Below are 18,201 nucleotides of genomic sequence, written 5' to 3'. Positions count from 1 at the left end.
CATGTTACATAGTAGAAATACATACCGCACGTGTTTCATCAAGGGTTTTTTTCAGCAGCGGTGCCATCGTGCGTGTGCAGGACCTGTATTTTTGCGCACTGGCAGTGGAATAACTTAAAACTAGCATAGAATTGTTCCAGACAGGAGTATCCATGTTCATAGTCATGTGAGTGATAATTTGCAGGAGCTCTTGACACCAGAAGGGTTCTTAAGGCTCAGATTGCTGTTGTAACAAAGAATTAAATTCCTCAGCACAGTTGAAGGGTTTGGAGTGCCGCCCTGAAGAAAATGTGATGTTATTTGACTAAAAACGATGCATTTTCACATCATCGTGGACCATTATCATTACAATATTTATAAAAAACAACAAGTACACTCATACATGAGCAAGAAGAAAAGTGAAACAGATATGCTTATTGCTGAAGTAACTATGTCCTGAAGGCTTATAGTGAATGTCAGGGTGTAGCCGTTAGCCAATACTCTTTATTGTTACTCCTATTGGTTCTTTTTCAGTACTAAATAATAGTTTTGTGTTTTTAAATTATGATCCTATTTAAAAAAAAAAAAAAAAAAGAATCAGAACAGGATTAGAATTGATTTATGTTTTAAATATAACTAAATATTTTTTTCTAGAGGAGAAAAGTAATGTTTACTCACTGGAAAACAGATCTGAAATGACAATAAAATAAATAATATTCCTTACATCAAAATAGTGAGTGAAGTTTAGAAAGAAGACAGACATCAGTCACTAACTGTCATTCATCCTGTTCTCTGTGGGTACTGCTGGTAGAGAGAGGAGGGACTGCTGTCTCAGCCAGTAGCTGTATTTACAAGAATCCAACAAGTTTTAAGATATATGGAGAAGACAGCTCTGGTTTTAGTTTGTTCATAACAATTCGCTATTAGCTTAACCGTTGCACTGTGGTCATTTTTCTGCATGTTTATGCTTGAACAGGTGGTTTGATAAAGTTCTAGTGCACTTACAGTAATGAGCGTAGTTGTCATCAACTCGAGAAAAACTTTATCTTTCACTTCACCCAGTTCACTGTCTCCACTGCAGCCTCCCTGCTCTGCTGTCCACTGTGTGTTTGTTTGTGTGTGTGTGTGTGTGTGTGTGTGTGTGTGCGCGCAGTGCCGTTCATCATTTGAAAGCATAAAGGGGAAACACTTTTGTAGTTCTGTCGCTTCTCACTCTGTTCTTAACTTTCTACAAGTGGGTGAGAGACACTCTTAGAGTTCTTAGAGCATCTTAAGTCTCAGTGCTTTGATGGATCCTGCAGCGGGGTAATAACTCTGTCAATAGCTCAGCTGCAGTTTCAGGCTTTAAACCTGTGTTGTCTGTCCTCTGATTTCTGTCTTGTAGAGATCAACTGAATGCCTATAGAGGTCATTGTATCTGGGATCCCGTCAGATGGAGGTTAGTCTACTCAGTCTCCCTCCACTCAAAAATATGCTTTGCTTATTATTTGAGCTTCACTGTGCAGACTGATGTACGTGCAGAGTTTGACACCAGAAGACTGTTTTCACGTTCAAAGTTTCTCTGTGCTCACTTTAAATCTCAGTTTAAGACATGTAGCGTGATTTTACAAGTGGTCCAGTATGCGACGTATGCAACCGTTTCACTTCTGGCAGATGAATGTGAAATAAAGCTTTTAGTGTCAAACTCTGCACATGCATCATTCTGCACAGTGAAGCTCAAACATTCATTCAACAATAAAAAAAAAAAACACTTTTCACCATGTTTGACCTTAGAGAAGAAACACTACTATGAAGCCAATGTAAGTGTGCAATTACAGATCTGCCAAAGACAGGGTTATTGATTATCTGTCAAACTGAAGAAGTCATTGCATAGCAACAATGCATTGCAACACCATAAGTCCAATATATGCAAATAGGGCATGTGTGTGTGTGGGGTTTTCTTTGTTTGTTTTGATCATCTAAATAAGTAACAAGACAAAACATGAAAATCACAATTCCCACTGCAATTCAACATCATGTAGTTTTCCAGTGTTCTTGATAATAAATACAGAAAGTAGATTTTGGCTAGACAGACTTCAGATCATCATTTGTTTTTAAAAGACTCCTGGGAAAAGACTGAAATTTATCACCCTTTGTAAGATTAAGTGCCAGGTTAAATGACTTGTTCTGCTGGATATTTTCATGCAGTGCCAAGTCACCCTCATTCATTCTTACACAATATAGAGAGGTACAATATTTAGGGGAGAATAGTAAAGTGCTGTTTGGGTGTAAGAGAAATAGAGAGGCAGGGAATGAGACAGAAAGTCAGTATGTTGGGAGAGATAGTGCTGAAAAATGGTCAGACCTGTACATTTTTTAGCTGCAGTTTCACAGTTACTCAGAGATATCTGCATGTCTAGGCTCCTTACAGGGAGAAAGAAATAAACGAAGGCAGATGGAGGCAGAGACAAACGCAGGAGGGAGAGATGAGAGACGTCAGAGTTGATTTAAAATGATTTAAATTAGTTATTTTTTCCTTTACAACAACACGAGCTGAGAAATTTTTTGCAGGAGAGTTCGCTTCAAAGACCATAATCTAGAAGTTTCTGCTGTCCTTGTGGACCACCTAAAACTTTTTAAACATTCCTTCAACTACACTCTTATTTTTTATGTCCTCTGTTTCTCTCTCTCCACTTATACCTTTTTTTATATCTTATACTCGCTCAACTTGGTCTTTTTTAAAAAAAAAAAATCTCACTTCTTGAAGCATGTCCTTTCTCTCGGTGTTTGCACTGAGGTGAGACAGCTGTAAAGCTGTTTGTGCCTGTGTGTGTCTTTTCATGGCACAGGTGGAGCTGACAGCAGGCACTGGCAGAAAAACAAGGTTTAACAGTTGGCAGAGCTTGAGAAATCTGTACCAAACACTCACCATGCTCTTAAAGAACACACACACACACACACACGCTGATTTACATGCAGTCAATGATGCATGACTGCTCGCACTGTTTCTAAAATACACACTCGCGTCCACAAACACGCCCACTTGTAAGTACATGCTCTTAAATGAGCATACACTGCAAGAGTTGCGCCCACGTGCACGCACACGCTGCTCAGGTCGGTAGAAGCTGTGTCTTAAGGATTTGATTCTTAGACTTTGTGGACTGACTACACTTTGACATTATCTTTATTACCTGTAACATCTTAGTTGCATTTCATTAATAAAACATCTCCTCCTCATATTGTTCAGACTATTAATTCCACATTTCCACACACCTTATTGTATGTTGTTCCTGTTTGTGTATTGTGTTAGACTGAGATGAGAGAGAAAGACTATAAATCTCCTTGTAGTATTGGGACAGCATTAGGTTTGTTTTACTTGTGCATTTTCCATGATGTATGAGTCCAATCTCGTCTCACACACTCCCACACAGCAACGTGAGACCCCTATTTATTCTCTCTCTCTCTTTCTGCCTTTTTATTGTAGTAAAACAATGAGAGACGACTTGATTACAGTATCAGTCAACTATGATTCATAGAAAAAATAAGCATGGAGTGAGCTCTAAAGGTGGCTAGACAACTGCTCATTGTAGTCCTTTAGGAGTCCTTTAGGAAGTAGTGTCGGGTATGAACATTTGCTTGGATTTTTATATTGTATTTTGGGCATGTCCCATTGGGTATGTAACTTAAGTGGTACGTATCAGTCATAATGGACACTCAAGCATACACTGGGGAAGAAGAGTGACCTTTAAGTAATGAGAACTTGCAGCCTGTAGCTCCATATGTTTGAAATAAAATACATTAGAGTAGATACCAGACTTATTTTTGAAGCTGTTTGAATTATAATAACAAAATTTTCATTTTTGCTTCCATTCAGTTGCTTCATTTGCTGATAGAGGTTTTTTTGGGGGATATGCCATATTGTAATGAAAATGAGTTATTCTAAGGTCATTCGAATTTATTGGCAACATAAAGTATTTAATGCTTTTAAGATATGTACAAGTATTTTGTACTTGATGGGGATTTTGTAAGTCTGTTGATTAGGTATGGTATGAATGGAATAAAATCAGTAATTGTCTTATGGATCAAAGAGAGAATCTTGTACAGTGGTTAATAAATGCATCTGTCTCAAAACACAGGCTTTTAATATAAGCTACTAAAAGCTAACACTTATCATGTAAATAGATACACAATCACATTTTTTCACCTGTGTGATACTGTCAATGACCTGACTTTAAGTCAACACTGTGATAATAAAATATTGGACTGCGTTCAGAGCAAATCCAGCAATGCATGAAAAATGGCAGCCCTCCAATTCATTTGAATGGGGCCAGTGCGTTTATACTGCAGGGATGGGAACTGCATAGGGCTCATCAAAAAAAATGCAGCGATTGTCTTGCAAAAAAAAGTTGAACGAGGCTCAACTTTTGCCAGAACGCGACGGGATGTCATCCGACAAGGCGCTACGTTGGCTGATCACATAAGCGGGCGATTGGACCGAAGACGTCCACCGGAAGAAGAACTTTGTTTACCAAGTAGCATTGTAGCATTCCACTGTTTACCGAGGAACTGTGAAGAAAGAAGAAAGACTCATTGCTGCCGTGATAACCTTTCCAGAGCTGTACAACCCCATGAGGGAGTATTCCACGTAAATTGCCTTGCACTCATTTGGTGTTGTATTGGGCTGCAATTCAGAATTTCTGGTTTCTTTTGCTACGATCAGATACGTCACACAGATGGGCCATGTAGTGACACACCCGCACCTTGATTTGTTCTGGACATGGCCTCAGTGATTTCACCAAGGAAACATGAATGATTTGAGGTTTCTTTGCTCTCCTTACTTAATTGGTAAAGTAACCAAATGAAATATTATCCCCAAAAACTCTGCATTTCTTACTTATCAGAGCTAATTTGTCTGTAAAATATGATTTAAAGAGATCAACAGCATAAATATATGAGCAGTGTCTTTATCTTATTGCTATTACTTTTTCCATCATTTCACTTTATGCGATTTTATCTTTTGCACTTCAAGGCAACATGGATTGTGTATTTGTTAATGAATAAGAATGATTTTATAGATGCTGAAATTTAATCCACTGTGTATCTGCATACATGTTATTTCATCTCAATGAGGATGTATGACAGTGTGCTCTCCAGGGAGGGTGTGTTGGTGTCTGCTATCTAAAGCTTGTTAGGCTCTGATTGTGCCTAATCACAACACTGGCAATGTGGTACAGCCTGTTACATGCACACAAACACGCACACACACACGCACAAAGACATGATAATGGAGGAAACATTCACACTCTCATATGCACACATGGGCGCTCACACACACATTCATACACAGCTGCATGCACTTAGACACAGACACGCTTGCCCACTCATGCACTTACCCACACACATATGCCTCATGTGAAAGCTGCTATTATGCCGTATTACAGGTAATGAACCAGTCCATATGTCTCTAGTCAGTATCAAAGTGAGAGAGAAAGAGAGAAAATGTTACACTGCAGCATTACTGCTGCTCTACTGGGTCTGCACTACTTTTTCTGCTTTATTATTTTACTCTCAAGTTTTTCTCCCCCTTTTCTGTGCTATGCAGTAAATCCCTGCATTAAAACATACAGTATGTGACCGTCTTGTCTGCAGTATGTTGAATTCAAAGATCTGGAAGAGCAATAAATCTAAAACATTCACTACCTCCTTATACATTCAAGGCTATACTCATTTTCAACTCACTTTTTCAAATTTTCCCGTCTTTTTTAAAAAAATTGGTGTAAGTTGCTCTGATCTTTGACTCTGTTTCTGGAGTCTGACTTACCAAACACTGGCAATTATGGAAAAAAAAATATATGCAGTGAGTGGCCAATACCACTGATGTAATGTAGTGGTCAATATATAAAAAGATGGATAAACTTTAATCTCCAGTGTCTGAGGTGAATGTTCACCCACAAACAAACTACGTACAGTATGCAAAGTATAGGGGTGGGCGATATAGCCTTAAAATAATATCACAATATTGCAAGGTACTTTTGCAATAATGATGTGTTTGATATGGTCTACAGAACTACAATATACAGTAAATATGGGTACAGTATAACTGTAATAATATAATTTCAGCAGGTGTGGTCAAATCTGTACAGCCATGTCCCTGTGTTTAGTCTGTGTGATAGGTGGTGCGTTCACAGGATGTTTCAGAGGAGCAGACAGAAGCAGTGCTATGGCTGTCTGCTCCTACGTAAAATAACTCTGTGATCAGAGTCATTGACTTGCTGCACTGACATAGTTAGCTCAGTCCAGCTGATCAGTACCAAACTTTAAACTAACTTCAGCTCAGTTCAAACTGTTTTGGGTAAATAAAGCATGTCCAAATGGTTATTAAACTAGCAGAGCTGTCTGCTGTCTGCTTGTGGGATTACTTTTTCCTCACACATTCTCACCTGATTGTGGCTGACTGTGCCTCTACTCTCCCCAGCTTGTAAAATATTTTCTCTTTTCTTGCAACATGTTCCTCTGATTAATTAATTACCCCAATGCAAATGTAAAATGTCATGATCGATCAATCATTGCCACCTGAGATGAATCAGATCCTGAAGTGGTCAATGCATTCACTAGGTTCAATTCAATTCAGTTCAGTTTTATTTATATAGCACCAAATCACAACAGAAGTTATCTCAGGGCACTTTTCACATAGAGCAGGTCTAGACCGTTCTCTTTATTGTTCAGAGACCCAACATTCCCCCATGAGTAAGCACTTTGTGACAGTGGCGAGGAAAAACTCCCCTTTAATAGGAAAAAACCTCAAGCAGAACCAGGCTCTAGCTGCCTTGACCAGTAGGGTTGAGAGAGAAAGAGAGAAGGGGAGAGAGGAGAGAGAGACACAGAGAAGCACAACAACTACAATAATAACAATAACAACAATAATAGAAATATGACTAATAATAATAATAGCAGGCATAAGCGTCAAGCAGGACCATGGCAGCACGGAGTCCGCAGCCATGGTCCGTGGAAGCTCGCCATCCATAACTAGGGGGTCCATGACCCTGATCCATCGGAACCAATGAGACGAGAGAGCACAAAAACTCCAGGGAAGTTGGTAAGAATCATTAATGGTACATGAATGCATACAGATTGAGAGAGGGAGGAGGAGAGAGGAGTTCAGTGCATCATGGGAAATTCTATTATTATTATTATTATTATTATTATTACATAAATTCTATTATGGATTTTACAGGAAGCCAGTGCAGCTAGGAAGCCAGTTTTTGTCAGGACGCATGCAGCTGCTTTCTGGACCAGCTGGAGAGTCTTTAGAGACTTGTTAGGGCAGCCTGTAATAAGGAATTGCAATAATCCAGCTCAGAAGTAACAAATGTGTGGACTATTTTTTCTGCATCTTTTTGAGACAGGATATGCCTGATTACATAAGTGAAAAAGGCAGTCCTTGAAATTTGTTTTATGTAGGAGTTAAAGGACATATCCTGGTCAAAGATAACTCCCAGATTCCTTACGGTGGTGCTTGAGGCCAGGGTAATGCCATCCAGAGTAGCTATATCATTGGATAATGTGTTTCTAAGGTGTTTAGGGCCAAGCACGACAACTTCAGTTTTGTCTGAGTTTAGTAGCAGAAAATTGCAGGTCATCCAGGTCTTTATGTCCTTAAGGCATGCCTGGAGTTTAGTTAACTGATTGGTTTCATCTGGCTTCATTGACAAATATAAGCGGGTATCATCTGCATAGCAATAACGTTTATGGAGTGTTTCTGAATAATGTTACCTAAAGGAAGCATATACAAGGTGAATAGTATTGGTCCAAGCACAGAACCTTGTGGAACTCCGTGTCTAACTTTTGCGTTCATGGAGGATTCATCATTTACGTGTACAAACTGAAATCGGTCTGATAAATAGGACTTAAACCAGCTTAATGCAGTTCCTTTAATGCCAATTAAATGTTCCAGTGTCAAATGCAGCACTAAGACCTAACAAAATAAATACAGAGAGAAGTCCTTTGTCCAATGCAGTTAGGAGATCATTTGTAACTTTCACCAGTGCTGTCTCTGTGCTATGCGCTCTAAATCCTGAAAAAAATACTCAAATAAACTGTTGTTATGTAGGAAGTCACACGATTAATTGATGACTGCTACTGAAGAGAAAGAGAAGGTTAGATATAGGTCTATAGTTGGCTAAAATGCCTGAATCAAGAGTAGGCTTTTTAAGAAGAGGTTTAATTAGGCTTAATTACAGCGACATTAAAGGACTGTGGTGCATAGCTTGTTACTAAAGATAGATTGTTCATATCTAGTAAAGAAGTGCTAACTAAGGGTAAGACCTCCTTAAGCAGCCTGGTTGGGATGGGATCTAAGAGACAGGTTGATGGTTTAGATTAAGAAATCATTAAAGCTAGTTCAGGAAGTTTGATTAGAAAAGAACAGCCTGAATAAATATCAGGTTTACAATTGTTTCCAAGGTTCCTGTGTTTGTGGATAAATCGGTGCCTGTTGAGGGTAGAAGGTGATGAAGTTTGTTTGTAATAGTTAGAATTTTATCATTAAAGAAGTTCATGAAGTCATCACTACTGAGAGCTATAGGAATACATGGATCAATAGAGTTATGACCCTTTGTCAGCCTGGCCAAAGTGCTGAAAAGGAACCTAGAGCTGTTTTTATTCTCCTCTATTAATGATGAGTAATAGGTGGCTCTGGCATTACAGAAGGCCTTCCTCTATGTTTTAAGACTATCTTGCCAGACTAAGCAAGATTCTTCCAATTGGTGGAACGCCAAATCCTTTCAAATTTTCGCGATGTTTGCTTTAATTTGTGGGTTTGGAAATTATACAATGGAGCTAACCTCTTAAGTTTTATTATTTTCTTTTTTAAAGGAGGCAATGGAGTCGAGTGTCATTGGCAATGAGCCTGCGGCACTATCAACAAGATGATTAATTTAGGAGGGACTTAAGTTAGCATAAGAGTCTGTTGTATTGAGGCATGGCATTGAATTCAGTGCTGATGGAATTGCTTCTTTAACTTTAGCTATAGCACTATCAGATATCAATATCAGACATTGAGTGAAGACATTTTTTTCTAATGGCATGTAGTCCAGTAATAGGAATTCAAAAGCTTTTAAGTAATGATCTGATGTAATAGGATTTTGTGGAAAAACTATTAAATGTTCAATTTCGATGCCTTATGTCAGAACGAGGTTGAGGGTGTGGTTAAGACAATGAGTGGGTTTATTTACACTCTGTGAAAAGCCAGTTGAGTTTAATAATGAGATAAATGCACTGCTAAGGGTATCATTATTGATGTCCACATGAATATTAAAGTCACCTACTGTAATTACATTATCTGTGCTAAGGACTAAGTTTGATAAAAAACTTTGAGAATTCAGGACGGTACACTATAACAAATAGAATTGGCTGTAAAGTTTTCCAGGTTGTGTGTGAGAGGCTAAGAACAAGCTCTGCTTCTTGATCTCAACTCTGGAATGTCATGGTTTTGGTCTAGTAATACACTTGTCCATATTTCCAGATATAAGAGCAGCTCCATCCAAAGTGGGATGTATGCCATCTCTCCTAATCAGACTAGGTCTTCCCCAGAAAGTCTACCAATTGTGGATGAAGCCCACATTGTTTGCTGGACACCACCTTGACAGCCAGCGATTGTATGATGACATGCGGCTATATGTGTCATCACTGGTCAGATTTGGCAGGGGCCCAAAAAAAACTACAGAGTCTGACATTGTTTTTGCGTATGTACACATCGACTCAACATTAATTTTAGTGACCTCCGATTGGAGTGATCAGGAGTCATTACTGCTGATATGATTAACAATGGTATCATATTCACACTTATCCTTAGCCAGCAGTTTTAAATTTGATTCAATGTCACCCCCAGGAGCAGGAAATAATTGAGTTGGTTTCTCAGCGGGTGTGTCACTGAGTAGGGAGAACCTGTTAGAAATGTGAAGTGGTTGGTGGTGAACCGTGGGCTTCTGTTTAGGGCTATGCTTCCTTCGGACAGTCACCCAGCCACCCTGGCTTCCCGGCTGCTCGGGAACTACTGGGGGAGTAGGAGCTACGCTGGGTTGGCCTGCACCAGCTACTGGGGGCTGGCTAACTACAGTAGCTAATGACTGGTTTTCCATGGTACGGAGCTGTACTTCCAATTCATTGAGCCTCTCCTCCAACACTGCAAATAAACTACATTTATTACATGTACCATTATCACTAAAGGCAGAGGCAGTGGAATAGCTAAATATATGACACACCGAGCAAGAGAGAGCAGGAGAGGGAGAAGCCATTGCTAACAGCTAAGCTAAGTTAGCTGCTAAGCTAACTGCAGAGCTAAAGTACCTAACAACTGCGGGATTAGCAAGAAACGTCGATTTAGAAAAAGGAGAGAGCTAAGAGTGCTTGAGCAGAACTAGTGTAAGTTTAAATGTAACATTACAGCGGGTAATTATCTACAGTAATGAAGAATACAGCAAAATTAACTGAATTGAGAGCAGCAAAAACACTATCAGTAACCACAGTTGGCAACCAGAAACGAGACAATATGCTTATCGCAACGTGTCAGCGACAGAATATGTTGTGTGATGTTAGCGCCTCTGCTCTACTGCTCTGCTCTGAAGGTGAATACCTGTAATCAAACCACTTCCATATAACTGAAGCTGGTCCATTTCCACCTCGGAGCCAGCAGCGACATTTCATTCGCTTTCAGCCATACGTGTCGCTGCTATACACAGTCATCATGGTGTACAGTAAATACATCAACACATCACATGATTGTATAAATTTAAGTCACACGAAGAATTATACCAGTATTATCATGAACACCATGATATTGTTCACCCTTAGTATGGATAAGACGACTATACTTGGTATTGTTGTACCTTCACTAAAGTGAGTTTATTATACCTTGCCTTCTAGTTTGTTATGTAAAGTTTTACTCAGGAAGTCTTTATTTGTTTATTTATTTATTTATATTTTTGAGGTCATGAGTTTAGATCAATTGTTAAAATTGAATTGGAACGGAGTTTTCCCATACCCAATAGAAAGATAAGACTATAAAATTAGACTGCGTCATTAATTATAGATCATTACCTGACTAGACTATGAAGTCTGGAATAGGGTTGCAAAGCTGAACTCAGACACACACACACACACGCACACACACATCAACATGCTATGTGAGGAAACCTGGAAGCCCTGAACACCGCCAGTGCTTGTCAGGTATAAAGTAATTAATCATGTAAATTACCTCCTCCTCTCTCACCCCAGGGACAGATGGAGGGTCCTATGTTTGCATTTAAGTAGGTGTTCAGCATCACATTCCTGGTGATTAGCATATAGCTCAGCATATCAAAATACAGTGTACCCTAGATTAGTCATGCATAGGTTGGTTTTACTTTGCAGTGGTGTTTTTACCTCTGGGGGAGAAAAGTATGACTAGTATCTGTATCAGTATAATGGGGTGAAATAGACAGGAAAAGCAAAGGACGTGTGCAGAGTATTAAGCAGTTAGACAGTACACATTATTCTGTTTAAAACACAAAATTCAGGAGGAAAAAAAAGTTTATTTGAGTGAAGGTTTACCCTACACGTATTGATGCATTGGCAAAGCTTAGATGTGAACTCTAGTTCTGTCATACTAAACCTGCTAAAACTGACAAATGTTTGTGTCGACTTTGGGGATTTTCTTTTTCCTTATTGGTCGAAAGTATGTTTCCATCATAACTGTGAACATATGAGAGTGAACATGTGGCAAGAAGTCAATGACAAATAATATAAATACATAATTGCCTGGATTGTACCATTTTAAATACTGTATGTTCACATGAAAAATATTTTGAAACATCTCTAAATTATGGAAATTTTACTATGCTTTCTAAAATTGCCTTTAAAGTAACAGATAGTAAGCTTTTACAACCTCTAACCAGACTAACTAGAGCTGCAATGATTAGTTGATTGACAGAAAATTAATCTGCAACTATATTGAGAATTGATTAATCGTTCTGAGTCATTTTTCAAGGAAAAAAAATCTAACTTTTCTGGTTCCAGCTCCTCATGTGTAAATATTTTATGGTTTCTTTAGTCTTCTATTCAATCAAATGATGACTCACCAAAGGAATCTCTCAACAAATGATCTGCATTTTTCTTTTTGAATAAATCCCAGTCTTTGGACTTTGTCTCAGCTGCCAACTAAAGAAAGAATCTGCCTTTTAATTCCTTGCTAATTGTGCTGTGAAACACTCATATTGAGCCACATTTCACCACATTTGTCGTGATGTTTGTCATATTGGAGAAGATAACATTATTTCCATCCTCTCTCCCCTCTCTGCTTAATGAGTATTTGGAACCAACATCTCTGTCTCTCTTCCATGGGAACAGAATAAAGCTAAATCCTTAGGTGGCTGGGCGTTTTGCCCTCTTTGCTTCTCCATTCATGGTTTTGATGTTCTGTGCAACAACCTTTCCCACTACGAAAATATTTGGCAGTGAAGTCTTCATGTAAATATCACTCTTGATATTAAAGGAACAACAAACCGTGTACAGTTTTAATGTCAACAATCAGCAGAAACATGGGAAGCTTTGGGATTTTTCTACTTGGACCTTATTTTCTCATCATTTTAGGTCTAAGTGACTAATGGGGACAACAATTTTTGAAATTGATCCAGTATTGAGCGAGAGTGCTTCGGATGGCAGCCACGTAACAGGCTGCAGTTGTAATCATATGGAGCAAAAACCCATAAGTTTCCCTTTAACCTTAGTATTGTCAGTTTACACTATGCTTTTATTTTTGAAACGATTGTCACATGACATGCACTGACAAACGAGCAGGGCAGAAATGCAAATCCAGATGTGTCGTTCTGGAGGGCAGTGACAGACAGAATTTGTTGCACCATGTTTAAACTGCCCCCCAAAACAGTTGCAACAGTTTTTGTTGTTGTTGTTTTTGTTTTTGTGTGTGGCCTCCAGCTGCTGATCAGGCATCGATGGAAGAAATTAGTTTTCTTTCATAATTTCCCTCTGAAATATTGCTTGTGAACAGTAGGTCAGAGCCATTTAAAAGTGAAAATATGAAGAAGATGCACCTCTTCAAAACTGAAGTATCATTGTCTTTATAGTTTACAGCACAGGACCATAAAATAGACACACAAACTTAAGTGACGGGTCACCAAATGAGCAGTAAGAAAAGGCTGTAATCAGGTGGGAATGTTTGTAACTGTGTGATATTCTTGGAAAAAGAACATTGAAATTTTTTTGAAATGAGAACTCACCAGAGGGAAATAAACTCATCATCAACAATTAAGGAGAGTTTGCTTTGATGTCAGAGTATTTAAAGTAACAAATAAAACAACTTACTAATGGATTTCAGGTGAAATTCATTAACTCTGGGAACGATAAGTGGCGGTTGTGTTCATATTACAGAATATTAGTGATATACCTCATTTTGGTCTATAACCACTTCATTATTTACAGTGTAAAACATGCTGTTCTCCATCTGCTCACCAAAACTTTGCTCTGCACTCCATACGAGTAGTTAACGTTATGGACATGATTTGGATTGTGATATTAAAGATAAGATAATAATATTAAACGGAACATGATGCTGTGATATTGTTGCACCGAGCACAGACATACACTGTTAAAAAGGGAGCCATTGCTATTTTTTGCATTGTGTTCAAATATTTAAACAAAACGTTCACACTCTTTTGTAAATGTTTATTCACGTAGCTTTAACGGTATTGTTTTCATAAAGCCATATCGATTATTTAAAGCTTCTGATGGAGCTTTGAATAATCGATATGGCTTAATGAAGCAATACTCTTGAAGTTACGTGAATAAACATTCACAAAAGAGTGTGAACATTTCGTTTAAATATTTAAACATTCAAAAAATATCAACGTCTCTTCTAATCAGCAGAGTCTTGTGATTGGTTTGCTCGCTCCACAGACATAAACCTTTACGTGCTTGTCCCTGTAATGTTACTGCTTTCATTCACAACGCACTTGTGCCGGCATTTTCCCAAAAATGTTACCAGGACTTGAGGTGGGAAATTGGTGGTACAGATTTCCCCGAACATTGATCCCTGCACACATGACCCCGTGCAGGAAATGTTCCTGAACATTTCAGGGATAGACTACATGTGTGAAAGGGGTTTTAGATTATGCCCCCCCCGCCCACCACCACCTCACCTCCATGGTGGAGTATCTGCAGGCTGGATTTGGTGGGTTGGTCTGAGGTAAATAAGTGCGGAGCTATTTTTTAGTCGCAGTCTGTCCCTGCTCACAGTGCAGATATGAAAAATTGAATAATGTACCAAGCGTGCTCAGCAACTTTCTGAAAGAGCTGTAGCTTTCTGTGTTTTTTATGAGACCGTTGAATTCCATTACTTCAACCTACTCAAGATTACATCACAGATTAGCTCATCTATATATTGTTTCAACATGAATCCTCTAATTTGGCTACATTTTAAAATGACAACAGGATGACTTTCATTTTCTGTAAGTTGTTAAAACTTAGTTCTCAATCTGCAGTGGCACAGTTTTTGTCCTGGGCTTGAGCCTTGGTGAGACAAGCTGAATGCTGACTTTAAGCCTTTCTTTATTGGTAACACAAACATTATCTCTGCTTGTTCTTTAGTAAATGGAATGAAAGATATTTTGGCACATCCAGTTATAGATTTTTCCTCATAGAACACAAAAGATCTGAAGTCGTAGGAGTAGTTTTTATAAGTGCAATGGACCACATAAAGCTATTGAGAGACCTTTAAAAATCACTTCCAGTAAAAATGTGGATGAACTTTTCCACACGGCAGGGTTTAGTGAATTGATGCTCCTTCTAAAAAAAAAAAATAATAATAACAATTACAACTGGTTATACTTGTGAATCCTATTTATAAATTGTGATTCTTACACACCTTTGCAGTTTCAGCTTCCTTCTGGGAACCTCTCTTTTCAGCATTGACTTTATCTTTCCATTACTGTAAATGTAAAGTCCCAACAGTGTTAAGTGTTTAGCATGAATAATAGTGAAAGGCTGCTGTACTTCACACAGATTTTCATTAATCTCATAGCAACAGTACGAGCTACTACCAGCAATCTCCCCAAGCATCTGTTTAATGCTGCTGGCTGAAAAGAGGTACCTGGTGGGTACACAGGTTATCTCCCGCTTTCATTCCAAAACACGGGGAAATATGGGTCATTTGGTTTTAATGCGGTGTTTAATCAGGGAAGGATAAGCGACGGAAGGAAGATGCTGGGTGAGGGAGGGAGGATGCAAAGCAGCGAACAGGAAGGGTAGAACTAAGGAAGGAAGGAAAGGAGGATATAAAGGACATGTCTCAAGGCTTGCATCAGCAAGCATGAGGGTGCTTTCCCCTCGCTCTCTTTACAGCACCAGATGGCCTTGGTCTTTAATCACGGTGTCTGTGTGTGTGTGTGTGTGTGTGTGAGTGTGTCAGAGAAGAGCGAGTGCGTGCCTGCGAGCATCTTCGTGTCTGTATATGTGTTGCGTGCGGAGAATGTGTGTGTGTGTGTGTGTGTCTACCTGGGTGCGAAGTCTAATTAAGTGCACGTGTCTGTGTGTCTGGACCTGGTTTTTATGTTTTCATTTAAGACATAACAGAATCCCTTTTCAACAGTAATAGCAGCGATGGAGCTGTTAACACGGGGCGTGCACGGTGGTGATTAAGAACACTGAGATGTGATCTTTTTATTAGACTTTTAAGGTGTGTGTGTGTGTCTGCTTTTGACCATTAACCTGTAAAAGAAATAACAATTTGGCAGGCGGTCTTCCTGGTTACAAACTAGCAGTTGGATTGACAGCGTTAACATTGTTTAGACTCTCGTATCCATTAAGCAGTTTAATGTGTGTTTGATTGTGTCTGGACTGTTACGGCCGCTGTGACAGCGAGAGTGTGTCTGGCCGGTTCTGATTGTCACGACTTGAATACCAGCGATGCACATTAAGGACCAGAATAAGCTTATCAAATAGTTTTATATCAGATACATGCTGAAGGGCAATATAATGCAAGTGAATGTTGCACATATGGTCCATTAATGGTAAATTAAAACACTTTTACTCACAGTGTTCTATATTGTATATTACATCATTTCTATACAAGTGAACTAGTTAACACACACCATGACCTACCGTGTTCTGTGACATTTTCAGAAGCAGAATGGCATTATATATTTTTTTCAATAATTTCATATACATGTAAATTGTCCAACCATACCAACAGTCACAGTAATTATTATTGAGTATTTGTGCTTTTAACCCCTTAACAAGCATCTCTTTTGAGTGCACAAGCCTGAAAATGACATAGCTGAAATAAAATGCTCTCTTAATAACAGGAGTTATGGTTTACTGGAGTTTACCATCAAAAAGTTAAGTTTACATTCACAGTTTTTCACCCAAACACAAAGCATTTAGCAGTCTTCTTCTTCTTCTTTGCCTTTGGCGGTGCTTTGTTGCATTTCTTGGCACATTACCGCCTCCAACTGTTGATCAGTGAAATGGCGAGAAACCATTGGCAGGGCTGTGTATCACATCATCTGCTTGCACATGCGTGTGCACGGCGTCCTTGTGCATGTGCATGAGACACAAACAAAACAGGGATCCGCTCTTGCTCCATAGCGCTACTAGTGGTCAAAAACTACCTTTAAAGGTCAAGCATTTTTAAAAACCAGACATTTGTGAATAGTAGACATTGTAAACTATTGCACACGCACAAATAATGTACATTTTAAATTCCAACAGCGATGTACTCGCCACGCATGCACACACGCGCACGTTTCCATGCAGAGAGCCTACGGCTGGTTAACTGGCATCTCTCGTATGTTATGTGACATTTTATATGAAACTGACACAGAAATTGCGCACACACACATACTACAGATGTCAACTGTGTAATGAAGCAAGCCCCTTCTCACTACACACACACACACACACACACACACACACATACACACACCTGCCAGACTAGTGGATGCCAGCATGTTTTAACCCTGGGGTTCTGCTGGCGAGTAGACGGAACAGAAGGAGAGGGAGAGAGAGATGGCGTAAAGCAAGAGAAGGCGAGAGGGAGGCCGATACAGGTAGAGTGACAGAAGGAACAAGAGGGCGAGAAACACATGGCAAACTGAAAGGGATAGAGGTGCAATGTAAAGAAAAAGGGGGGGGGGGGGGGGGGGGGTGTGGAAATGGGAGTCAGAGAGACAGAGGCTGAGAGGAGAAGATGCAATGCAGAGCTCAGCTGACCCTGAGCCGGGTTGCATTTGTAGGCAGAGATACAAAAAGGAGGAGACAACAGCGGCTGGAAAAGACAGATGGAGGGAGAGCGAGGGCTGATGGAGCACAGAGAGAGAGAGCGATAGAGAGAGGTTTGTGATGTATTGTATGTTGCTGACCCTGGGCTGGGCTGAGCTGGTTCAGTCTGGCACATTTTGACCACAGAAAGACAGATGTCCAGGAGGACTGCCAACTACATACATCTGATAGGAGAGGATGTGTGTGTGTGTGTGTGTGTGTGTGTGTGTGTGTGGAGGGTTTGGAGGGAGGCAGAGGGAGACTTAAGTGTGGAGAGGCAAGGTCTCGCCTTAGAAGAACCGTCTGCTACACAGGACGTTAAACGGTGTTCTTCACTTTTTTACTTGGAGTGAATGCAACAAGAACTTGGATGAATACTCGTGATCCCATGAAAGTAATGTTAAAGTCATTGTAACTTTTTAAACAGTGCTGCTTTTCACACTATTTCCACCTTTGTTCCTGGCATCAACTTATTTAGCATCAACTCATGTTGTTTCGGGACATTTTCTGAAGGGACTAACGCTTTTGGTTTCAGTTTAAAACGGCTGAAATCGTCAAAATGACTTTATATGTCACTGTTGTGTTCGTGGTGTCAGTTTGTTCTACTGCCCCCAAGTGGCTTAAAAAAAATCAATTAATGCAGTTTTTCAGTAACGATACAATTTATTTGGTCAGACAAAGACTCTAATCTGAGGAACAGATCTCAAAAGTGTAACCCCATCTTTTAAAGACTTGGAAAAACAGAAAGGAAGAACATATCGTGGATGTCTGGGTTAAGAAAGGAGAAAGGCTCCCAATGGTTCCAACAAAATCTGAATGAAAGAGTGGAGCAAAATCCTCACCTCCTGCTTCCTTTCTTTTGTCCATCTCTGCCCCTCTTTTATGCCTAAGAATCCCTCTTTGATGAAAAACGAGTGGTTAGCAGAGAGTAAC

The 18,201-nt window shown here is 39.4% G+C and overlaps 1 protein-coding gene across 4 annotated transcripts in view; it reads left to right on the top strand.

Annotated features, from left to right (window-relative positions):
• LOC122978908 (zeta-sarcoglycan) overlaps window positions 1–18,201 on the top strand; it is a 283,738-nt gene that overhangs the window by 73,523 nt on the left and 192,014 nt on the right. Inside the window, exon 1 of one of the 4 annotated variants that reach the window (XM_044345987.1) lies at window positions 1,362–1,417. The exons of the other annotated variants lie outside the window; for them this stretch is intronic. Within the exon in view, the coding sequence (XP_044201922.1) occupies window positions 1,412–1,417 (6 nt within the window). The 5' untranslated portion in view covers window positions 1,362–1,411. Of the gene's footprint in view, window positions 1–1,361; window positions 1,418–18,201 lie in introns of those variants that run through there. 4 annotated transcript variants of the gene reach the window in all.

This window comes from Thunnus albacares, chromosome 3 (genome assembly GCF_914725855.1).
Source record: "Thunnus albacares chromosome 3, fThuAlb1.1, whole genome shotgun sequence".
Classification (NCBI taxonomy): domain Eukaryota; kingdom Metazoa; phylum Chordata; class Actinopteri; order Scombriformes; family Scombridae; genus Thunnus; species Thunnus albacares.
Note: the sequence above shows the minus strand (reverse complement) of the source record. Positions and strands in the feature narration are given on the sequence as shown.